The following is a 25,560-nucleotide window of genomic DNA, read 5'->3' on the forward strand; positions in this document are numbered from 1 at the left end:
TAGTCCTTCAGCTGTGCTTACTGTGAAACACAAAACTTAGTGTTCATTCTTCTGTAGGGTAGAGCCATTTCAGCAAAGAGAAGTGAACAGAAAACATGGATAGGCAGCAGTAAAACAGTGTTTAAAGTCCAGATAGCAAACATTGCTAGAGTAAGGAAATAGAATGAGCTTGAATTCTTTTGCCCTTCTGATCTGGCCACTGCCCAGGATCTCTTGCCTAATTGTGTTAAAGTTCTGAGATACGACTGTTGTCTTTGCTATCAATGTTCTATGTTATTGGTCTACTTCAGTTGACTTCAGGAGCAGAAAGATTGTGAAAAATCTGCCATCTTGTCTTTCCCAGTGGATTCAGGTTCACTTACAGTGCATCATCTAGAAGCTGGAGGGGGTTTTGCAGCATCTGCAATACTGTAGTCATTTATGCTTTAAACAGACTAGAATTTCTGTGTTGAGTAGAAATGTTAAATGTTGCCAAATTAGGTGAGTAATATATGTATGTCCTTGTCAATAATGTGAATAAAGTATTGCCTTGTTCTGGCAGGGCATTTTTGTCCATAGATGTGAAAGTGTACATACATATATATTTATATATATATGAAAAATGAGTCATTATTTCTGTTTTATATTTTCTTTGTTATCATTTTACTCCAGAGGATCTGACCGTTCCCTAATCTGTGCCTGTTTAAGTGAGTACATAGTGTAACTCACTGGTCCTTTAGAAATGGTACTGTAAAATATATGTGTTTCTACTGAAAGAGCCTACTGAGGTTTGCAGTCCCAGTGCAGGATCCCAGCAGTTAGTGTGGTTAGCCAAAGAGCTGCCTGGCCAAGGTGCAGGGTTCACTGTGTTTATCCTGAAGTAAAAACAAGTAGCTCCTTGTTTCACTGTTAATTTGCACAGATGTCTCAGTTTTGAGCGCATCATTTTTTTCCAGGGAAGCCTAGGCAAAGCAGATGGAAGCTCGGTGAGCTGTCACTACCAAGTCAGTCTTGATGGCCATCATCATGATATGCCATCATCCTCAAACCCCCGTCTATCTCCTTAGGACTCAGTAGCCATAAATGCATACACATGTACTCCTGAGAACTTCTTCCAGTCCCTCTGTACGTGCCTGTTCCTATCTTGGTAAGGCCAAATCCACCTCAGATGCTTTATGTGGTCCCCTAAGGGTGTTGATAATGGTGTGTGTGCTTGACAAACAAGGAGTGGATTTTCTAAAGCAAATGGTGGTGGCTGTGTGCAAAGGCATGTTTGTGAGGGGGAGTTCCCTTTGCATATTGCTGGTTGTGTGGGTAGTTGGTAGTTCATTGGAGTGCACCAATATCTCCTAGTTGGTGCCTTTCTAAGAATGAGGGCTGCAGCTTCAGAGTCTTCCTTGGCTCGGAGACTTCAGGCATATATTTTAGTGTGAGGTGTCCCTGCCCATGGCAGGGGGTTTGGAACTAGATGATCTTCAGGTCCTTTTCAACCCTAACTATTCTATGATTCTCTGTGTGTGTCGAGAGTGCTGCAGCTAGTGGGTTATAAGGAAACATGGAGATCTAATTCTCCACCTGCAACTATGCTAGCTTGCCAAGGAGCCTGAAAGGGAATAGTTTTGGGGTGTGGTAATCATGGCCCTTTCCTGGGAGGAGAAAGGTCTGAGCTGCAATCTGTGATTTGAGAGCTGTTAACAAATACCTGAAGAACCCTTGGAGGTGGGAACGCACCCCAGCCTCTTTTCTCTTAGCACAGGGCCTTCACTGGTAGAATGCAATATCACACTTCCTGCCTAGGAAGTGGATCTCGAATTCCATCCTGCAGAATGGCGCAACTTCCCCAGAAAGAATGACGAGGGCTTCTTTCAGTAATAGCCTACACCCTGGTTGCGAGGGCAGTGCTGCCAGGTGAAAAATGCACAGCTCAAAGGTGCTGCAGTGAGAAAGGCAGGGAGCTTGGGTCTCCCCTCTCATTTCAGAATAAAATCAGAATTACTGGGCGGGAGTTTATTTATTTTCCCATTCAGGCAGACCCATCGTTTCCCAGTATGTAGAATTTTTACACCACCTTGCAGATGCTATAGAGCCTACGTAAGGCCTCAGGGCATGGTATTGAACACCCTAAAGCACGCTGCTTGGGAATCACAGCCCTGGGCTGCTACAAAGCAGATGAAGCCAGTCCACTGCTGGCCACATTTATAAATAAAAGTGAGAGTTCTTCTCCATTTTCTGAAGGCTCAGTGTAGGCTGTTCATCCTTTTGCAGTGCAGGATCAGTAACTTCAGTAACAAGAGGAATGGGATTTCAGGTGAATGCTTTTCTTTAGCATTGCTTGTTCACTAGGTCAGATGGATCCCTCTTCCAGCATATCAGGTAGCCTGGACCTCACTGGGAGAGAGCCTTTCCTTCCCACTGTGGAAGGAAGCCCCCACTAACTTGAGGCTATAAATTCCTTTCTGGGAAGCAATGCCTAAATATCGGGTGAGTAAAATGAAGTTTTTGAATGCTCATTTCTTGCAAGAACAGAAAATCAATAATCCTTCACATTAGCAAAACATAACATATAAAAACAGAAGCTTGACAATTTCAGATTCAAGAGAGCTGTTTTCTCAAAGTGCAGGTAAGTAACCACTGAAATGATTTAGAGATGGTCCATCTCTGGAAAGATTTTCTAACATATTTTCTAGCACAAAATTTAAATAATTTATGCAAATCCTATGGATGTCAAAGGAAATGTCCATAATAATCCAGTTTGGCTTTATAATTTGTGATCTTATTGTGTATTTATGCAAGATTTTTACTAAATACCCCCTTAACCAGGTTGCTGAAAGGTATCTTAGCAGGGTGTCCATTCAGCTGAAGAACAGTACTGATGAAGGATTGCCACTCTCCAAGTCTTGTGTATTGCAGGCTGTGTCAGAAGTCTTTTCTCCTCTCCACAGAGGGTTCACGTCAGTGTTCATTTATTCTCAGGTGAGTTCCAATATGTGTTATTTTGGAATGAAAGTTGTGAGAGCTGCTGGTAGGGCTGACTGATGAGTCACTGCTCCGTTCATCTGGATTTTTACATTTTAAAGATTGTAATTTGCGTAATGACTTAACTGTAAGTAACCTATACTCGCTAGACTGCTGCTTAACTATGCATCCTACTAGGAGATCATCTTTCCAGACCCTCGTATTAAATAGCCTGAACTGTAATTCATGGAAGAATCCATGTCCAAGAAAGGTGATTATCATAATGTGTACAGACCTGCTTAAGGAGAATAGGCATTTTAGAGATATTTGTAAATTTTTGGCTACAGATACGCATAGGACAGAGGCGATAAGCTAGTCAATAAGCTAGTGTTAGGGGACAGACTCCAAAAGGAGTGTTATTTTGACAATACATTTCCTTAGGTACCTAAAGGTACTGAGGTCTAATATGAGCAGTTCCGTTGACTGTCTCCTATCTAAATTTGATCTGATCCTGAAAAAGAGCAATTCCTTTGCTATATGCTGTCATTGACCTGGCCTTTAGTGTGTGCTCAGGCAAGGGCTAACACCCGCAGGATCAAGTAGCATGCAGTCAAAACATTTAAGGCTGCTTCATTCAAAAAGCTTGGCCAAGGAAAGTGGTAATGTCTTTTTAATATCATGTCTCAAAGGCCTAGAGCATGTACCAGTGTGAGATTGGATCCTGTGTTCTCCTCTCTGGCAAATAGAGGAGTGGGCTCAAGGCCACATCTCTGACTTTCCAGAAACCACAGAGCAAAGGGCAATCTGAGTGCCACAGGTGGGTGGAGGGGGCACTCCTCACCTCCTGCGTGCAAGCTGTTCTATTATGCAAGAGAGAAATCATGATTTATGAAGGATTTGGGGGATGAGGGGAATGTGAGCGAAGAAAAGAAAGAGCAAGTGAGTGCATGGTTGTGTAATCTCCTGGCTGGCAGCCTGATTTTGGAGATGAGAGGAGAAGCCAGCAAGAACACCGGATATGAAAAAAGTTTTGTATCGTGTCTAGGGAGTGTTTAACATCATACTAATCCCCCACCAGATTTAGCTGATCATTAACTAAAGGCGGCCATATTTGTGTAATCAGTTCGTGACACTGACATCTCACATAGATTCAGCAACCACTGTTGTTAAGCCCTTCTTTAACATTTGACACAGCACAACCAAGAGGCAACCCCATGTGTAACAGGGAAATTTGAGCTACTTGGCAGCAGGCCCAGGCTGAGGCAGAGAAGCGCCCAGAAGACTTGCCCACAGACCAGTTAGATCAGTATTTGAATCCATGCTTTGTTTGGTTTTTTTTTACAGTGCTAAGAGGAAGGAAGGAGACCCAGCTAAAGAGAGTACACAGGGACATGTGGGACTGGGCATGCGTGTTCCTCTGGAAAAGGCTCCAACAGCTGCAAAAAGCAGGTTGTGCACCAGGCTTGGACACAGGAAGCCAAGTGGCTGAGCTCAGAGCCAACCATAACAGTTAACTGCGCAGAGCCAACATTACAAGTTGTTACAAGAGGCATTTTCCACCTGGTATGTTCCTACTTAACCTCCACATCTCCAGCTCACCAGAACTCTTGACTTTGCTGTTTGATCTGACAGATTGCCCAAACAGCTTGTGATTAATCTGATACAATATTTTGTTAACTGACAACCAGCACCCCAAACTGCAATTATTAGCTAAATTTGCCCTAGTCACAGTGGTTTCTGCTCAGGGTCAATGTGCCTTGTTTGTATAGGGCCCAGAACATCTGGGCAGTAATTTCAAGCTGAACTTGTGGACAATACTGCAATATAAATAAAAAACAAAAGCCACACAGGATTAAAACAATGTTTAAAAATCAGAGGAAGGCCACCCTCAAACTCTGAGGAGACTGTCCATTCTTTCAGTTCCTGAACATCAGTGTTTTGTTTTCTGGTATATGACCTTCCTCTGATTAGATTATTTAAATCTCTCAGAATACACAGAAATTATTCACACTCCCCCCCAGGCATGATTACATTTGACAGCCTTATCTATTGTTTAGTAAATACCTTTTTATTTTTTGCCTCCTCTTCTGATGTTCTGGAAACCACACACATTACACCAGACATCAAAGCTGTTCCTTCAGAAGCAGTGCTGTGGGCAACAGCATTGCTTTTCTGAACAAAGAGCATACTAAATCTCCTAACAGGAGAGCCATTTCAGGCGTAACAGCTATTTCAATAAAACAATAAGGAAGCCTTAAATGCTAAAACTCAATGGAATGGAAGGACGAACAGCCAGATAAGCCACTGCTTTTTATCACAGCTCCACTGGAGAGAAATCGCCTTGCAGCATGACTTCTTTGAAGGGTTTTACACAGCTGAGCTGTCGCATTGCCTTCACAGTTGCTCACATAAAATAAGGTGAGGATTTGATCCACTGTTACAGTATAGATAAAGCAAATTTGGCGTAATCTCTTCCCCCCTACATACTGAAACCCAACAGAAGCGTAGAGCAGGAAGGGGTGTCAAACAAGATAGACTTGTGATTCAAATAGCAAGCTAATATTGATGCAGGGGGAAAATTATTATTTGGATTTTCAATTTCACCCATATAAAACTGAGGATGGAAAACAAGGCTGTGGAAAATCACTAGGAGAGCTGAAGGAATCAGATTTTACTCACCCTCACCACAACAACAAAGCAGATTTTGATGTGTTCCGTGCAGTGCTTGATGTAGTGTCCAGTCTTGTGAGGGCTTCTATGGATCATTTTCCTGCTAATCATATTATCATTTATTTCATCTACAAGTTCTGCTCCAAACTGACTTCCTACACCTTTTCTGAGGTTTGTTTTTTATACTGAAGCAATGGCTGTGACCTTCCAAATGTGGTACAATTGTGAGAAATTTTGTTGGTCATCTTAGGAAACGTGTTTTCTCGGCTCTAATAGCTTCTCTTCCATTTTAAGGGTATTATTCGAACCAGAAGAAATGAATAATCTTCAATAATTTTTAAACAGGTGTAGGTCTGAAAACTACATAGTCACAGAAATTATTCTTGTTTCATCATTTATAGCCTAGAGGACATAGTAACAAAACACATAAATGCAAAACTTTTTATTTTCAAGCTTGTTACTTGTGACCTTTGATTAGAAATTATTGCTGTATTTTCAATTACCATGGTGTAAAATATTTATAATATCACTTTCCATGCAAACAAGAAAAGTGAAACTTTTTAAAAGCTGTATGTATATGGTGAATTAATATTTATTGTCATGTACTGAGATGGGTTTGTTTCAGACAAGGCCTTTCACCAACACTCTTATCTATGGATATTAAAAAGGTAATGCAGAAGCCAGATTCTTCTAGTTATTATATTTAACTTCAAAGTGCCTGCTATGGGAGTTGGCAATAATTTTGATACAAGATCAAGTAACATGGGGTCAGTTGCCTTTCTTGTATGAGAAGAGACAAATTTTCAGTTGATGTTGATGAGTGTAAATCCCTGGAAGCCAGTAAGTTATGCTGTTGTACAAGGGAGGATGTGGTTCATCCCACCTCTTTCCCCACTCCAAGGCCCACCTCTTTGCAGTGAATTGCACCGTAGGCTGGTGGCTGGTACTGAACAAGTAAGGGTAACAGGAGAAAAGAATTCAAGCTGTCCATTTCCACACGGAAGCCGCTTAATGTTCATGGAATGTTTTGCTGCAATGATTTGATATATTTTTCCCAAACATCTTAGATAAAATACTTTTTTTCCCAGGTTTTGGGGCACAGTAATCACTACCTACCTGATTGGGTGATCTTCAACTGCTAGGCCTCGTGCAGATCTATTCAATATAGTTAATTTGGACTTGTGGTAATTTCCTTTCTGCATCACTTTTCAGAATAGGCATGTGTGTTCTTGACAAACGTTTTAACAAGTGTGCTTGTAAGTAAAGTTTAGCTTTAGTTTTAGGGGTTAATATTTGAGTAAAAGGGTAAATCTTGATGAGCAGACATTCACAGTCTGATTAAGATAATACAGTTTCTAAGTTGACTCATACACCTAAAGCATTTGTTATTATGCTTTATTATTATTACTAAAAATAAATTCAGATTTTGTTTCTGATTCTCTCGTATTTATTACTGCTATCTTTAAACAGGTGTATATTCTTTTAAACTCTAAAGTTTCCCTTGTGCTTTCCTCCTTTTCCTTGGATTAACACAGGAATCCCTAATGTGTGGTCTGAGCTGCTGCTGGGGCAGTGCTCAGCATTTCATGCTCTGCTGCTGAAGGAAGAGTCGGAACAGTGAGGAAGCAGCATCTTACACAAAGACTTAGAGACAAAGACAAAAGGTTACTAATGATTGCTATTTATTTTGTTAAGTCAATAAAAAGTGCATAGTACAAGCCCTTTATCCCAATCCAAGTACTCAGTAAAAGATTACTAGGAAAACGCAAATGGCACAGATGATTTTTTGTTTGGCATAATTCAGACATTTTAAACCACCGATTTACATTAGGTACATCACATCATCACTCTTCCTTTTTCAATCATGAGCATTACAAGGCTAAGTCATCTGCAGACAATACATGGATACATACGATTTCTCATTTCAGAGTATAATAATTGTGTTAAGCAGACTCTAAAAATACTATTGTTTTAACAGAGTTCTAAGCTAAGGTATAATTGTAAACTTCCCTCCATGTTTCCCAAGTTGCTACAACTTGCATCTCTTACTAACCGAACTTAAAACCCTCATTACAGAATTAATCATATCCTGAAGCTTCATATACCACTAATCTCTTCCACACTTCTCGGAATTTACCATTAACATCTGTAACCATGATACAATTATTTAATTGCAAACTACATCACTAAAGGCCAGATTTCTGCCACCCTTATTAAAACTGCTACTAGTACATTATCTCAAAGTAGTCCCACAAACTTCAGTGCAACTGCTTGATGAGTAAGGCACTATTTAACACGAATAAGAGTGGCAAAATACAGTCCTACAATTAGTTACTTTTGTTTTAATTAAGAGTGGTGATTTGAAGCTTATACCTTGGGGAGAGTATCTGAATTTAAAAGGCATTCATTTTGACGTGGGATAGTGGCCTGGCTCTTTAGTAAAACATTTTACAACAAAATATTTCCAATGTTTTTTCTCTGACATAGAAAATTTAAAATAGCAATTTACACGAGGAAAGCATATATCTATAAAATCACTGGGACAATTACTTTGAGGAATTTCAAGCAAAGACAGTTCATTTAGATGTAAAACACAACACTGCTCTGAACAAAAAGTTCAGTTATCAAGACTGTTACTGCCAGGTGTACATGGTGAGTTTTATAAATACATACACAGTTCAGTAAAGTGAGACTGATCTGCCATGAATCTCACCAACTTCCAACAGGATGAGGAATGACACTGTCTGAAATAAAGCCTGTTTCAGTTGGCTTTTTAATCAACTGGAAGCCTGTTTTATGCTTCTGATACTGAAGAATTCTGGCCAAAAATCCTTGGAGAAAAGGTCAATGTAGGAGATTATATATATTTCCTTGTTGGGTCAATAAAATGACGCTGTATTACTTGTTCCGTTCCAAACAGTATCCCAAACATAAACACACACAGAAGGCAAAAAGCAAGCACAGTCAGACTGCTTGTCCCAGTGACATCTTTACACAGTGTCTGTGGCCTGTACACCATTAGACATAACAGGACAAATTCTCTCAGTGTCTCTGCTGCAGCCCCACTGCTGTACATGGCACTGCACTGATGTCACTGAGAGCATCTGCCCAATCTTCTTTGTTTAACTTTGTTTTTTTTACACGTGCCCCTGTGCTCAGGAGCATGCTATTCCACAGAAATTCAAAGGGCAGTTCCGTCAAATTACAGAAGCCTTTCTTCAGGTCAACGCTGTACCTTTACAAGGAGGCTTGCCTGCCATTTACCCTGAGGAGGAAAACCCTGCGCCTCTTCAACCATGGGATCTGATGTGAGATTTTTGTTAGAGCCCACTAATACAACCCTTTGTGCATCTGAACAGTGAGTCCCTTCAGCTCCGTAACTAAAGTTCTCATGAAATAAAGGTTTGTAGGGTAAGGCTTTGAATTCCCATATGTCTGTTCTACTGACCTTTATGGAAAGAAGCTTCATGTTGGTAACATAAAAATGTTCTTTACAATTATTCTCATCAATTTTTCAAATTGATCAAGAAAAATATACAGTGTTGCTTTTCTGTACATCTTTAAAATGTTCTTAAGTTAATGTACATAAAAAAGTCATTCCCATTTGCCACAATGGGATATGTGCACCGGTATGTGCACAGCCACACATACGCACACATAAACACCCCACACATACACACAAATAGGGAAAAGACATGCCATATCTAGTCACCTGCAAGTTTGTTATTCTACAAGTACAACCAGCAGATAAGGATGAAATGTTAAGAATTGCTGATAACATACAGGTGAAAAAAACTGAATATCCAGTATATGCTGTATACCAAAAGTTGGTAATCTTGGTAACCTCTTGGTATTATTTCATTCTATCCAATATACCTCACATCATGGCTAAAAACTTGTTAAGATACCAATTATTATTAAAAGACTATATCAGCACAGAAAATTCTAGTAAGTTCTTCTCACTAAATTTTATTCCATAAAGTCTATAAGTAAACAAATATCTTTTTGGAATATCTGTATTTTTTTTTTTGACAACATATTGAATAACATATATCATTTATTAATGAACAAGATTAAATTAATTTATTTTTTGGTGGTAAAATCTTTTCTGTAAAGTTTCCAATATATGTGTCAAAGCTTTGACAGTGGCAATTATCACATTCATTTCTGTGTGCACACACACACACACAAACACACACACACAGTATAATTCTAGTGGACAACCCGTGCTTCTGCCAACAACCCTGAAAACTATGTTAGTGGTCCAAAGACCAGACTAAAAGCTGCTCTGAAGCCAGGGCAAATATAAAATCATTTCAATTTTTCACCACATAACTAATCTCATAGTTGCAACCACAGTAGAATTCTCAAAAGCATACTGGAGAAAAAATACGGGTTAATCTGAAGAAAGGTCAGTAACCTTCCATTATCATAGATGCACAGGGATTTTCTTTTCTTTTCTTTCAATGCATGTCAGAAATCACTGCAAAGAAATTAAGATCATTGTAACAGAAAGAGACTGAGTGGAATGTCCACAGTAACAGTAACAACCAAAAAACCCCTGCAATGCCTTACCATTATTCAAATTACAATCTACTAGGAATTGTAATAACATACAAAGCAAAAATTAACTTAAAATTGAAGTTGCTAAAAGCAGTTCATGAAGATAACTGCTGAATGGTAATTCTGCTCTATATAAATGAGAAAAGAAAACAGTATTGAATGGGGTTTAGCAGTAATCTGGTCGCTTTGTCCATTTGGTCGTGCAAGGTTTTAGCTACTGAACTTTTCCAATATTGAATGCTCTAGTCCACTGGCGGGGCTGGTGGTTCTTGTCCCTAGGGAAGGAAGGAGGAAAAGAAAGAAAGAAAACATGTACAGGATTAGAAACAGTGCTTCACCCAAAATACTTTATCCATAAAAAAACTTGGAAGAGTTATATTACACTTTCCTTTAAGATCTTTCAATATGTCTTTTGATATTGTGAGTAAATGATCATCAAAAAATAAAATTGTTTCCTGCATCAACAGGGATTTTTCCATGATCCCACACCTAGGACAAAGATCACCTTCCCAGTCTCATGCTGTAATTCTGTTTACTGACTTCTCTGAAGGTTGTGATTTTCCCCCTGTACGTAAGAAAGTAGAAGGCAGTTCCAACCAAGACAGCCAGTGTCCAGAGGACATTATGACCCACACTTTGTCACCCGTACCTGCTCCATCCCATGGCAGGCCTCACTTGGCCTTCATGATTCTACTACTTTCACTTTAGTTTTACTCATTTTCATTGTTAATGGAGTTCCAAGAAAATACACCAGGGGGAAAAAGTAAGGAAAACTTGACTTTAAAATAGTCTGTAATAAAACAAGATACAGTTAAGCTATTGTAGAGTCTCTGTGCAGGGCATTTGGAGATGTACTTACATTATGTGGGCTGGTTGGCTTTCCGGCTGTGTTGGGTCCTCTCAGATTACTAGGTCTCAGTAAGAACAAGATAAGTGCAATCACCACCCAGGCCATTATTATCATGGCAAAGCTGATGCCGTTGTCACTGGAGGAATTTGGTCCTGGCACTACAGACAAAGAAAACCCAAGTTATAACACAGCGTGACAGCAGAGTTCTGTCCCCAGAATGAAAAAAATTAAAACAAAACTGCACATATGGTTCACAAAAAAGCCCTGAAATATTTTTGAACTGAGTTTTCTGATTAGTCCTTCCTTTTGGCTTTGAAACAAGTAATTCTTGGTTAGTATTACATCAGGTTTTTATCACATTTCTTATCCCTTTGAAAAAAGAATCTATTTCATAAGAGTTCCCTGGAATACTCAGAAATACCATTAATATTTCTTAGTTCACACTCCTAATGAACTGGAGATGTTAAACACATATTTTGTGTTTAAGAAATCAAACTTGATTTTTAAGAAATCAAAACTGATGCAAAATATATTTATGTTGGAAAACCCCCATCTGTATGTTTGGTTTTTGCCTGTTTGAGGCAAAAAACTCAAAATCTTTCATTTGTTTGAAACGGAGAATAAGACTAAAGAGATGGAAGTTTAGGCTCCATTTTCAGGCCCCACACAGAGAATACACTAATTCTAGCAAGAAGGGAGCAAGCTAATGGTTGTAATTTTGTTGGCTACGGTAAGTTGTTTCTTGAGAGTTTATTTGAACAAGTGACAGTGTCAATATGCCAGATCTCCATGACTGATTATCCAGGTCATGTGGTATTTCTGATAGCATCAAAGAAAACCTATCTGTCAGGAGGGGAAAAAATGATGATGAGATACGTGAAAAAGTGAAGCCAAGGAATACAACATAAAACTTTTACACCTAATTTCCATGCAGAATGGCTGAGACATCAAAACATTGAAATAAAAATGAGAAGACCCCCTCGGACTGGACATAGCTGGTTGGTCTTTTTGGATCCAGAACCTCTTGCCAACACCTGCAGATCTGAAAACAACAACTTTTCTCCTCTGAAGCATAACTCCAAATAATCAAACCGTAACTAACGTAAGCTGAAGTGTAAGCCAATGTGTAGTTAATTATCTGTGCTACTTCCATGGCTCCATTGACAATAGTATCTATCAGGTTGTGCTGGGTATGGGTCGGTAGTTGGTCAGCAGTTGTATTCTCTTCCCCTTACGTATATTTTCTGTTTCTCAATAATATGATCAACCTGAGCCACTTGGAGCCACTTGGGCTGTGCATTTGTTTGGTTTCTAGGGAAAGGAAGTTATATTCTTTCAATGCTCCTCCCCATCCCTCTGGGAGCCAGGGGGAGGAAGGAGGGGAAGTGAGAGAGTGCCTGTGTGGTTCTGAGTTATGTCTGGGCTTAAACCACAACAGTTCTTTTTGGTGCCCAACATGGGGCACAAAGGGTTGAGATAACGACAGATCTGACCAGAGTGTGTCTAATCGTATTTATGATAACCATTTATTGTTTTGGATTAGTATTCACTTGTCACAATGCTGATTTACTGGCTCTCAAAGTTGTTGCTCTTGATCTCACAGTTTCAGCATGTCGTACCTTACTTACAGCCAGTATTTGCTCTGTTAGTGTTTATTGGCTGGGGGCCTTGGGCTAAGGTTCTTGTTTCATTGTACTTTATGGTAATGACTTGTAAGACAATAGAATCATTGATGATGAAACTTATCTGGCTTGCGTTCCCAGTGTGGTCACCACCTCTATACCTTGGGAGGTATGTAATAGAAGTGTATAGCTATTACACATCTTTTTTCCCCTACTTGGGTGGTCAGACTATGAGGGAGACGTTCCCACAAACCCCTGCAACAAGTACAGCAGCTACTCAAACTCTGACTACAACAGACAGCGCACCTATTCCAGCTCCAAGCACAGCAGCTACACCAGCCCCAGTGACAACTTCAGCAGCTATTCAAACTCCGACTACAACAGACAGTGCAGCTACTCGAGCTCCAAGCACAGCAGCTCCAATGTGGATCTGAGCATGACGTGAAAGGTATAGAATAAGGGGTGGATACTGTCCTGGGTTCAGCAGTAGCAGTCATTTTTCTCCTTCCTAGTGGCTGGTGCAGTGCTGTGTTTTTGACTTTCAGCCTGGGAACAGTGCTGATAACACCGATGTTTTTAGTTGTTGCTCAGTAATGTTTACTCTGACCAAGGACTTTGTGAATCTCATGCTCTGCCAGGGAGGAGGGGAAGCTGGGAGGAAGCAGAGACAGAACACCTGACCCAAACTGACCAAAGAGGTATTCCATACCACAGCACGTCATGCCCACTATATAAACCGGGGGTAGTTACCCGGAAGGGCTAGATCACTGCTTGGGTTGGGCTGGGTATTGGTCGGTGGGTGGCGAGTGGTTGTATTCTCTTCCCTTGTTATTTCCCTTATCATTATTATTATCGGTGGTAGCAGTAGTGGTTTGTGTTATACCTTAGTTACTGGACTGCTCTTATCTCAACCCGTGGGGAGTTACATTCTTTCAATTCTCCTTCCCATCCCTCTGGGAATGGGGGTGAGGAAAGGGGAGAAGTGAGACAGCGGCTGCATGGTTCTGAGTTACTGGCTGGGCTTAAACCACAAGAGGTACTTCCATGGATCCATTCACAATAGTATCTAAAGACCTAACATCTTCATTAATGATACAGATGATCAATTAATACAAAGCTATACTGAAGAATTCCAGAAAGACAAGAGCTGTTCTATTTTACGATTCAAGATGAAAACTTTAACATCTGGTAAAACTCTGGTGACACTCGTATCGTTCAGATTTTTCAGTTGTCCCAACTCATTTGGATCATCTCATCATGGAGTCAGGTCTGGATTCAGTCTCAGCTGGAAGTTGTTCTTATGTAACGTTCGTTAGGGACTAGTCGGACTGCCTTCTGGAATTTTTGCTGAAGGCCAGTGCACTTAGGGTCTGTGGTTAAACAAAAGTTGGGATAATGATGGTGGAATTCAGGATCTTGTGTGGTAGGGTCAGTAGAATAGCAAGTAGAATCGCAACCCTGGACTTTAGCAGGGCAAACTTTGGCCTCTTCAAGCAATTGCTAGGGGAAATCCCGTGGGCTAGGCTGCTTGAAGGGAAAGGGGCCCAAGATAGTTGGTTGACGTTCAAGGACTGCTTTTTCCGAGCTCAAGATCAGAGCATCCCGACACGTAGGAAGTCAAGGAAGAGGGTCAGGAGACCTGCGTGGCTAAATAGGGAATTGCTGGGTATGCTCAAGTGGAAGAGGAGAGTTTACAGGTCATGGAAGGAAGGGCTGGCCACTTGGGAAGAATATAAGGCTGCTGCTAGAGGATGTAGGAAAGCTGCTAGGATGACTAAGGCCTCCTTGGAATTAAAGCTGGCGAGAGGGGTCAAGGACAGCAGAAAGAGCTTTTTCAAATACATGGCAGGTAAAACTAACACCAGAGGCAATGTAGGCCCGCTGATGAACGGGACGGGTGCCCTGGTGACAGAAGATACAGAGATGGCAGAGTTACTGAATGCCTTCTTCGTCTCTGTCTACTCTGCCGGAGGCAGTCCTGAAGAGCCCTGTACTGCTGAGACCTCGGATGAAGATAGGTCAACGGAGCGGTCTGCCTTAGTCGATGAGGAATGGGTTAGAGACCAGTTGAGCAATCTGGACATACATAAATCCATGGGTCCAGATGGGATGCACCCGCGGGTGTTGAGGGAACTGGCTGAGGTCATTGCTAGACCGCTCTCCATCATCTTTACCAAGTCTTGGGAAACGGGAGAGGTGCCTGAGGACTGGAGGAAAGCAAATGTCACTCCTGTCTTCAAAAAGGGCAAGAAGGAGGACCCGGGTAACTATAGACCGGTTAGCCTCACCTCCATTCCTGGGAAAGTGATGGAACACCTTATCCTTGGTGCCATCTTAAGGCATATCAAGGATAAGAGGGTTATGAGGGGCAGTCAACATGGCTTCACCAAGGGGAAGTCGTGCTTGACCAATCTCGTAGCCTTTTATGAGGAAATAACACGGTGGATGGATGATGGCAGAGCGGTGGATGTGGTCTACCTTGACTTCAGCAAAGCATTTGACACAGTCTCCCACAGCATCCTCGCAGCTAAATTGAGGAAGTGTGGTCTGGATGATCGGGTAGTGAGGTGGACTGTGAACTGGCTGAAGGAGAGAAGCCAGAGAGTTGTAGTCTATGGGGCGGAGTCTAGTTGGAGGCCTGTATCTAGTGGAGTGCCTCAAGGGTTGGTACTGGAACCAGTATTATTTAATATATTCATCAATGATTTAGATGAAGGAATTGAGTGTACTATCAGCAAGTTTGCTGATGACACTAAGCTGGGAGGGGTGGCCGACACGCCAGGAGGCTGTGCTGCCATCCAGAGGGACCTGGACAGGCTGGAGGGTTGGGCGGGGAATAACTTGATGAAATATAACAAGGGAAAGTGTAGAGTCCTGCATCTGGGCAGGAACAACCCCAGGTTCCAGTATAGGCTGGGGAACGACCTGTTAGAGAGCAGTGTAGGGGAGAGGGACCTGGGGGTCCTGGTGGATGACAGGGTGACCATGAGCCGACACTGTGCCCTTGTGGCCAAGAAGGCCAATGGCATCCTGGGGTGTATTAGAAGGGGGGTGGTTAGTAGGTCGAGAGAGGTTCTCCTTCCCCTCTACTCTGCCCTGGTGAGACCTCATCTGGAATATTGTGTCCAGTTCTGGGCCCCTCAGTTTAAGAAGGACAGGGACCTGCTGGAGAGAGTCCAGCGCAGGGCAACTAAGATGATTAAGGGAGTGGAGCATCTCCGTTATGAGGAAAGACTGAGGGAGCTGGGTCTCTATAGTTTGGAGAAGAGGAGATTGAGGGGTGACCTTATTAGTGTATATAAATATATAAAGGGGGAGTGTCACGAGGATGGAGCCAGGCTCTTCTCAGTGGCAAACAATGATAGGACAAGGGGTAATGGGTACAAACTGGAACACAAGAGGTTCCACTTAAACTTGAGAAGAAACTTCTTCTCAGTGAGGGTGACAGAACACTGGAACAGGCTGCCCAGGGAGGTTGTGGAGTCTCCTTCTCTGGAGACATTCAAAACCCGCCTGGACATGTTCCTGTGTAACCTTATCTAGGTGTTCCTGCTCCGGCAGGGGGATTGGACTAGATGATCTTTTGAGGTCCCTTCCAATCTCTAACATACTGTGATACTGTGATAAGTAAATGTTGCTAGGTCAGCTCATGCAGCAGGTCAATGAAGGAAGCAGAAGGAACCACAGAAGGAAACCACACACATTTGTGCAAAACAGTTTCTTCCAGCCTGCGCTGTAATACAGTTTAGATGTAACCAAGTGAGCTGAAACATGTTCTAAACTAAGTTAAGCAAGACAACAGCTGATCACTGGATCAGCTTGGCTCTGTACTACCTACTCAAAGCATGCCAGATACTAAACCAGCCACAACACTGTTTACACTATTCAAGAACCGCTAAGCCCACACTTCTCACAAATGACCATGTGTTTTAATAAGGATGTGAGATATTTCAGAATGTGTTACTTTAATCTCTTAACAGGAGATGAGCAAAATATCACAGAAATAAGCAAAAAATATAAGCAAAATATCACATAAATAAGGAGAATCACACTTTTCAAAGCTTTGTACCACAAATCAAGAGAACAGAAAAGAAGCTGTTTCAGCTACTGGGAGCAATAATATTTAGAAGACAACAATCTTTTGCTGCAAAGACCTTCATCACTAAGCTTAGAAAACAATCAGCTAAGACCATCTTGTGGATAAAGAACAGTTGAGTGAAGCTGAAAGCACGCAGAATGGAATTTGTGCTGATAGGCAGAATAAAAAAAATCTTATTTTGAGAGTTCACAGCCACAGTGCTTTTAGCTAGAATTGATATTTTGCAGGTAATTTAGAAGTGGGGGTTTTGATTCCTTGAAGAATAAAGGCTATCCTTTAAGAGAACCTGTGGGTGATATTTTCTAGTATTTCCAGACAGATATAAAATTGTTCTGTTCTGACCTCACAGATAAATGTTCCTGCCACCACCCATTTTGATGGATGGATCTGGTTATTAATCTCCAGTGCCTGGGAGACACCAACTAGTACAGAATGTAGCAGTACGTATTCCTGAGTCACTGAGTAGCATTAAACTTACACTCTCTAACCTGCCTTCCCACACAACACTGAATCCAGCCCAAGGTCTTTATTTTCAGAGCATCTGGCCCCCTGGGCTCAGCACACCGACATATCCACACACTTCAGAATGAAGCCTCTGAACAGTTCTGCCTCTGTGGTTACTTGGAATTATTTTACACTATAGCTGAACTACCTTCAGGCAAAAAAAAAGCATTATGAGGACCTGGGCTGAGATTGTGGCATAAACTCCCATGGCAGCTAACGACTGGTGAATCCCATCTGTTGCCTCATGTACAAGACACAGTTCTTTGACTTGCTTTTTCCCACAGAAACACAGACAAGATCACATAAATTAGTCTTCTCTTGGAGAGAAATGGGAAGGGGTGGTGGTGGTGGGAATCTCCTGGGACAGATGTTTGCCACCTCATTTAATGTTCTACTCAAAGGCAGTCAAAGCTGTTAAAATGATGAGTTCGGTAAAAATAATTTCTAAAGATTAAAGGCCAACCACATCATGACTGAAATCTCAAGAATACAATATCAAAATTAATAAATGTCCTTCTTAAATACTCCTCACCTGAACCTAGCTCTTCTCTTGAAGTGCTATTTTTCATTCAGAGTGAGGTCGTACTCTAAAGAAAGAGAGGAAAGATTGCATTTCTTTTACTGTAAAAGTATATTCTGTGTGGTGCTCTTTGTCTGCCCTCTCAGGGTACAAATATCTCCTTTTGGATCTTCAGCTTTTTACTGTTTAACACTTGCATGTGAAAAGGCACGAGCATGCTCTCTGACTTGTGCTGCCTGTTTTTTACAGTGGTTTTAGCCTTGCCTGCTCTCTGAAGAAAGGCAGAAAACCGTACAAAGAGAAGTATCTTACAGATGAGTCATGAGGGAAGACAAAGAGCCTGTGGGACCTTCCCTGCAAGCTGACACTCTCAAAAGGCAGGGATAAGGAAACTGAAGAAAGCCAAAAAGGACTTGAGCAGAGGAAGGGAGAAGGGAATTACCAGAAAAGGGAGGGAAGAGCTGGCAGACATTTCAGGCTGCTGTGACTCCCCTACGTTGAGTACAGCTCAAGATGAATCACTGATATGTATTCATTTTAAAATACATAAAAATTTGGGAGTAGACAACATTTGAGACAGTCATCTCTGCCCGTATTATGAGCTAGCAGAGCATGAGAATAGTGTTGAAAATATGAATGTGGTAAACCCAGGTCACAACATCTGGGAATTGCTAGAAGAGTGAGCAAAAACCGAGGCAGTAGTCCTCATTTCCTTTGACATGGAAGGCTGTCTGCAAAGGGCCATGAGCCACCAAAGCAGCTCAGTACCAACTGTGATCCTCCCTGGGCTGGATGAACTGCTGATATTGCAACTGCCACATGCTTCAGAGAAATCTTCCCTGCCCCACCTGCATTAGACAGAATTCAGAAAAGAATTATCACTCTTACTCCTCATTTCAGGGGAAAATGTAAGATCTTCTGATTTGCTGAGCATAAACAATCCCAACAGAATATTAAATGTGTCACATATTCAAAGTCTGCAGCCTGTTTTCTCCAAGGCACCCACTGGAATGGAGGAAACAGTCATCACACTCTGATCCACAACAGATATTTGGACAGCAGAAAATCAGGAGAGAAAAAAAACATCAAGCAGAGTGCCCAAATGCTCTCTGAAGTGCTAATATCCTCCTGGATATTGGAGTACAAATCCAAAAGCACTGGTTCTGACCATGGCAGGAAACTCTGCAGGGTGGTCACTGCAATATAATGGTGCCAGCAACGATAAATAAGAATTTAGAGCTAATAACACGAAAATGTGAATGGGGGAGCCTTGAAGTTATTGCTTTGATCTGGCTCTAAAAATCTACAGGGATCTGAAATGAAGGGTTGAAAAAACAAACTGTGCTCAGGAAGGCTCAAACAGGGCGTTTCTGAGAACTCCCAGCTGGTAGCAACAGCGTAACACATGACGCTGCTGTGACACTGGTTGAACCACAGCCCTGATGCCTCCCAAAGCAAAACCACATACATCTCATCAGTTATTCCACAACCCTGCAACTTAAGAATTTATGTACGACAACATTCCCAGCTGTGCTTCCAGATGGAAGATGAAATCCTGGGAATGAGCAAATGGATGGTAGTGAAACAAGCTTCTTCATATTTAGGTCCTGAAATAAGGAATCAAAGTCAGCAAGTAACAGTAAATGAAGCTGTGGGACCTAAGGAAGAGGAGACCCACCTCAAACATAAGCTCATCAGAACAGGATGAAGCAATCGACAGAAGACTGGCCCAGAATTGTTTTAATCTGCCTCTGAAAGCACCTCTAGAAGCTTCTCCAGGCTCAGCCTGTTTATTTTTGCCTTTGACTCCTGACAGTCTTACAGAGTTCATGTTCGCCCAAGCACGGAATCACAGAAGCATCACAAAATAATCTGACAAATAGGCAGCCAGTGTCATTGCATCAGCAGAAAAATGCCTTTGCTGGAACTAAATTTAAGGAAATATGATAGCATAGGAGAGGGTTTACTCTATAATTTTTGCTTTGGTTTTTGAAACAAACCACTGGTTTGGAACAATTGCTGCCAAATTGCTTGCATCTGCACAGACAGTTATCACAAGGATCCCTTTCAGGATGGAAAGCTATTTGCCACAAACCACTGATATTCCCACTGCACTATACCTTGGTAGCATGAAAGCTATCCCACGAGCTTTGTGCCCACACATAACACAACTCACTCATTTATACAGCTGTTAGCCTAAGAGTTTCATAAATGCTGATGATGAAGACTCCCAAGGCTTAAGCAGAATGACTTTTACAGCCCAGTCAGTCTCACCTCTGTGCCTGGCAAAATCTTGGAGCAGATTCTCCTGGAAGGCATGCTAAGGCACATGAAAAACAACAAGGTGCTGGGTGACAGCCAGCATGGCTTCACTAAGGGGAAATCCTGCCTGACCAATTTGGTGGCCTTCTATGATGGGGCTACAGAACTGATGGACAGGGGTACAGCAGTTAATGTCATCTACTTGGACTTGTGCAAAGCGTTCGACACTGTCCCACACGACATCCTTGTCTCTAAATTGGAGAGACATAAATTTGATGAATGGACCACTCGGTGGATAAAGAACTGGCTGGATGGCCGCGCACACAGAGTTGTGGTCAATGGCTCAATGTCCGGCTAGAGACCAGTTACGAGTGGTGTCCCTCAGGGATCGGTGTTGGGACCGGTCTTGATCAACATCTTTGTTAGTGACAGGGACAGTGGGATTGAGTGCACCCTCAGCAAGTTTGCCGATGACACCAAGCTGTGTGGTTCGGTTGATACGCTGGAGGGAAGGAATGCCATCTAGAGGGACCTTGACACATTTGTGAGGTGGGCTGATGCCAACCTCATGAAGTTTAAGCATGCCAAGTGCAAGGTCCTACACCTGGGTCGGAGCAATCCCAGGCACAGCTACAGGTTGGGCAGAGAAGAGATTCAGAGCAACCCTGTGGAGAAGGACTTGGGGATGATGGTCGATGAGAAACTTAACCTGAGCTGGCTTCAGTGTGCACTTGCAGCCCAGAAAGCCAACCATATCCTGGGCTGCATCAAAAGGAGTGTGACCAGCAGGTCGAAGGAGGTGATCCTGCCCCTTTATTCTGCTCTCGTGAGACCTCACTTGGAGTATTGTGTGCAGTTCTGGTGTCCTCAACATAAAAAGGACATGGAACTGTTGGAACAAGTCCAGAGGAGGGCCACGAGAATGATCAGGGGACTGGAGCACCTCCCATATGAAGATAGGCTGAGAAAGTTGGGGCTGTTCAGCCTGGAGAAGAGAAGGCTGCGTGGAGACCTCATAGCAGCCTTCCAGTATCTGAAGGGGGGGCCTATAGGGATGCTGGGGAGGGACTCTTCATTAGGGACTGTAGTGATAGGACAAGGGGTAATGGGTTCAAACTTAAACAGGGGAAGATTAGATTGGATATAAGGAGGAAATTCTTTCCTGTTAGGGTGCTGAGGCACTGGAATAGGTTGCCCAGGGAGGTTGTGAATGCTCCATCCCTGGCAGTGTTCAAGGCCAGGCTGGATGAGGCCTTGGGTGATATGGTTTAGAGGAAGGTGTCCCTGCCCATGGCAGGGGGGTTGGACCTTGATGATCTTAAGGTCCTTTCCAACCCTAACTATTCTATAATTCTATGACTTACCATCACTTGATTTTGACTGCAGACTAAAGCTCAGAAAGCTGCACAGTCTGTGCCTATTTTAACACTGAAAATATTCTGCCTCCTGTTACTTGCCTCTTTGCCTCTCCTACATGCCTGTGAGTAAACAAACATGCCACAAAAACACCACCAAAAAAAAAGAACAGCCCAGACACTGAAGTCTAACTTGGGAGTCCAGGAAGCCTGCCTCAGGACAGGTGCACTTGGGAGAGGAGGGGTGCTAGAAGTCACAGGCACACAGCATAACTTGGAAAGCCCACAAACAAAGAGTAAAGCCAGCAGCACTGTATGGCATATGTGTGCACCACTCTCTTTTTTTCAGGGTTTAGCTCATAGCTTTTCCCCTTCAACCCAGTCTGGCAATGAATCTAGGACTGTTTCAGTCTGGGAAGTCTTACTGCAAGTCCAAGCTAGATCCCTAACCTTAAACTGGTTTTACTGGGGAGTGAAGAGGAACATGAGAGTGAACAAAGGCATGCTCTCTACCAAAGATCCTAGAAACCTTGACTGCACTGCTCCTAGACCTGTAGAAGACAAAAGGACCAGCGGCTGTTGCTTCCCCAGACACTGCTCAGGTGCTCCCTCCTCCTTCTGAGCGTTACAGTAGTCCTAATGCAGGCTAATTGAGAGAGTTCATATGCTCAATTGGTAAAGCAATATAGGAAAAACAGAGCCACTTCATTTTTATTTATAAGCATTTAGCAATGTTCCCCCTAGACCATGAAAAGTGTAAACAGAGCAGTCCAGGCAAGCTTACATTACTGCATAAGCTCTGCACAGCTACACTTTCATGCAGATGCTGGTAACGTTTGTCCTAGTAAATGCTCACCCTTCAGGAGAGTTTTTTTTGATGTATTCCATGACAAATTACAAGAAATGTACAGATCAGTGCTCTGCTTCATTAACTACACAGCCACCAAGTCAATAGAACTGCTGGCATGCTGTACGCCAACTTACCAGTCAGAGCTGGTGGGAAACCTCCTCTCCCTCACAGGGGAGTAGAAGGCTCACAGTATTGATGGCAGGTCACTCAGCCCCAGTTGTGAACATGTGTACATGTCAGGGTTTGTGCTGAATATCCAGTCTCCTGTGGTTAGGCTGCTGTGACTGTAAGGAGGGCAAATACAGCCCCCTCCAAATTTTCTCCTTAGGAAAAAATGAAATCATCCTATTTGGAGGCTAATGGTAAGATTCAGTAGTGCTTGGGGCCCGATCAATGGTCATGCTGGTGTATTGATACCTCCAGCCTCATCACTGTTGCTGCTTCCATACAATGCTTCCAATGTACAATGTTCACCTGCATCACAGATTCTCAGAAATGACTTCTCCCACGTAGCAATTTTAGTATTGTAGTATTTGATTTAACGTAACATGTTCCTATAACATTAAATCAACTGCTGCATTTTAAATACCGGTCAGACTGTATTTTAATTACTGTTTATTTTACTTCCGTGCTCCTGATCTCAATAGTTACTCACATTCCTGAAGGCATTCTGTGTCTGTGCAGTATGACTGGGATTGTCTCAGCTGAAAGAGAGTAAAAGAAAGGCATGACAGTTAGCAATGAGACTCAGTCAGCTTTCACCAAAGCCATGATTTAGTATGATGTCAGAGCACAAGTTCAAGATAAGGGAGATTATAACTGATCCTTTACTGCATCACACTTAGTTTATGGTGTGCAAAGTCAGTGTCTGAATGCTGTTTACATAACCCTTAAGTCACCTCACCAAAGTTTTACTGCTTCCACACAGGTTGCAACCACTGAATGCCTTTTAAAATTCAAGTTAAAACTCTACAGTGATACAGACATTCTTATATACAGGTATACCCTCTACACACATTCTGGGATTTGTAACGGATAGGCATTACTACTACTACCTAGATCAAGACACATTAAAATACTCTGTAATTACGTAACAATAAATGATCAGACTGTGATAACAGTTATGCACGGAAAGGCTGAATTAAAATTTCATATTTAAACTTAGCACTTATTGTTTTTCCCACTGAAGATCTCGTTTTAAAAAGCAGATTTTAATATGTGTTTTACTGGTTTCCTTTCTCTCTACTGATGGGTAAAATTTAAAATGCTTTTAACACCTGTAATGACTATTTGCATTTACAGGCTAAGTAAGCTTGCTAACGGCAAGAAAAGTCAACACTGCAAGCTGAAAATCAGTATTTTACAGATGACAGAGTCAAAAAACAAAGACAAATATCACATTCTTTATCAGGCACAGAGAGGTAAATGGATGGGATTTAATCTGCTGCATTATGGAAATAGGTTCTATCCTCTGCCTAGGTAGGTAAACCATGCAGCTTAACAAAGTACAGAATTGTTACAATGCCTCGGATAGAAATGACATTTGTGTTTTGACAGGTTTTATGTCACAGTAGTGTCACAAATCCCAACACTTTTTGTCACAGCAGGCTAATCTGTTTATTATTAGTGTAAATATACAAATGTGAAAAAAGAAGGAAACATGGTGTTTCTTATGAAAGAAATACATGAGTAATTTCTACAAACCAAATTTCCCTTTTTATTGGCATAACTGATTTGCTGTATCTAATCATACTGTTATGCAAAGCACATCAAGGAGACAGAGCAGAAATCAAATGAGGAAGACATCTGGAAAAGTCTAAGTCCCTACCTTTATCCGGTAATGATACATGATGTTCAATGACTCACACATTCAAGAAAGAAAAAAATACATAATTGGAGATTGATCACATTAATTTTTGTTAATATACCAGCAAATTTATTGAGACTACAAAGAAGTTCCTTAGGAAGTACTAGGAAGGCTGGATTTAACCTTTCAGCTATTTCTATAGTTAAAATCATCAGCAGGGAAAATTCAAACAGAAGACTTATACTTACCTTATTAAAAAAGAATAAAAAAGAAATCTATCACACTATGCGTATTTTCCGCCCTCCTTGTATAAAAGTAAAAGCTCATTTTATTTTCACACTTTGGAAGTAATTCTCAACGAGGAGGTTTTATGTCAGCAATAGTACCAATTTAGAATATCTGACACTGCGAGATACCTTAACTGGGGAAACTGGGTATCACTATACTCACATTTTTAAGAGATCAGCAACATAATTATCTTCTGTTTGTTTAAAGGTTTAATTCTGGAAAGGGCTTAGTTTATAATCCTTACTTTGTGTAACACAGTTTACAGGTATTCTTCAACACAGAATGATGCCCAAAGTTAAAACGGGCAATATGTATATGATCAGAAACATACAAACATCGTGTTATCCCTCTGTCCCTAGGATGGCTTGTACTCACACAGCTTATCTAGCTTGCTCAAGACAGGCAACACTGCCGTGGGGTGTTCTACCCACAATACCATCTATCTCCCATTCTACATGTTACTCTCTGTCCAAATACAACTTTTCAAACCATGCGATTTCTATAAAAGCCAACTCAAAACATGGTGCGTGTACTTTTTGTTGCTGTTAACATTCACCTGCCTACCAGATGGGCTTCCACTGCTACCACAGCAAAAAAAATTGCAGAGCTTCAGCTTTGATTGACATGGTTATGTTAACCACCAGAGAAGCTTGTTTAGCAAAACCAGAAAGGTATTCTGGCTACACTCTTGAAGAGTGGTCTCGGCCATGACCATGATCACACTGTGCTTTATCAGTTACCATTACCTTGACCATTTCTTCATGAAGAGCCTACACACTGTAGGAAGCCACCTGAATTAAGACACTGTATGTATTAACTCCTAAAGATTACGTGTGCCCAGAGGGTATGCTCAGATACTGAGTTTTATCCTACAGGCATCCCTCATTACTTCCCAAAAGACAGGACAGGCTCCAAGACCTTAGAATGAAAAGTACTGCTGGAAAAACCAGTGACAGAAATCTTACAGTAAGCAAGCAATCTTAAGAAAAATACTATTACGGGTTGATCTACAAACCTCTGCTGAAAAAAAAATGCTTGTATTAGATTATATTATGCCAATATGGAAAGAAGTCTGCTTATGTATGGAGGAACCATGTACAGAGGAACCTTTACAAAGTTGATAACCATCTGTACTCTGTCTGATAATGGGGCTGTCCTTTCCAAAGGGCTTGGACAACAAATATGCCACTTTTAAAATGGGGATTTAGAAATTCACTGTACAAGGTAGGTTTAGAA

The 25,560-nt window shown here is 41.7% G+C and overlaps 1 protein-coding gene across 2 annotated transcripts in view; it reads right to left on the reverse strand.

Annotated features, from left to right (window-relative positions):
* Nucleotides 1-7,269: 7,269 nt before the first annotated feature.
* Nucleotides 7,270-25,560, reverse strand: part of SMIM14 (small integral membrane protein 14) — a 58,626-nt gene continuing 40,335 nt past the window's right edge. For both annotated transcript variants that reach the window (XM_061379702.1, XM_061379701.1), the window contains 3 exons: nucleotides 22,885-22,933; nucleotides 11,027-11,175; nucleotides 7,270-10,442 (listed from right to left, as the gene is read on the reverse strand). In XM_061379702.1, coding sequence (XP_061235686.1) covers nucleotides 10,410-10,442; nucleotides 11,027-11,175; nucleotides 22,885-22,933 — 231 coding nt within the window. In that variant the 3' untranslated portion in view covers nucleotides 7,270-10,409. The remainder of the gene's footprint in view (nucleotides 10,443-11,026; nucleotides 11,176-22,884; nucleotides 22,934-25,560) is intronic.

Source organism: Neopsephotus bourkii, unplaced genomic scaffold, assembly GCF_033783945.1.
Source record: "Neopsephotus bourkii isolate Nb327-2 ecotype Australia unplaced genomic scaffold, CSIRO-AGI_Nbou_v1 NB_1780, whole genome shotgun sequence".
In the NCBI taxonomy this organism is placed as follows: domain Eukaryota; kingdom Metazoa; phylum Chordata; class Aves; order Psittaciformes; family Psittacidae; genus Neopsephotus; species Neopsephotus bourkii.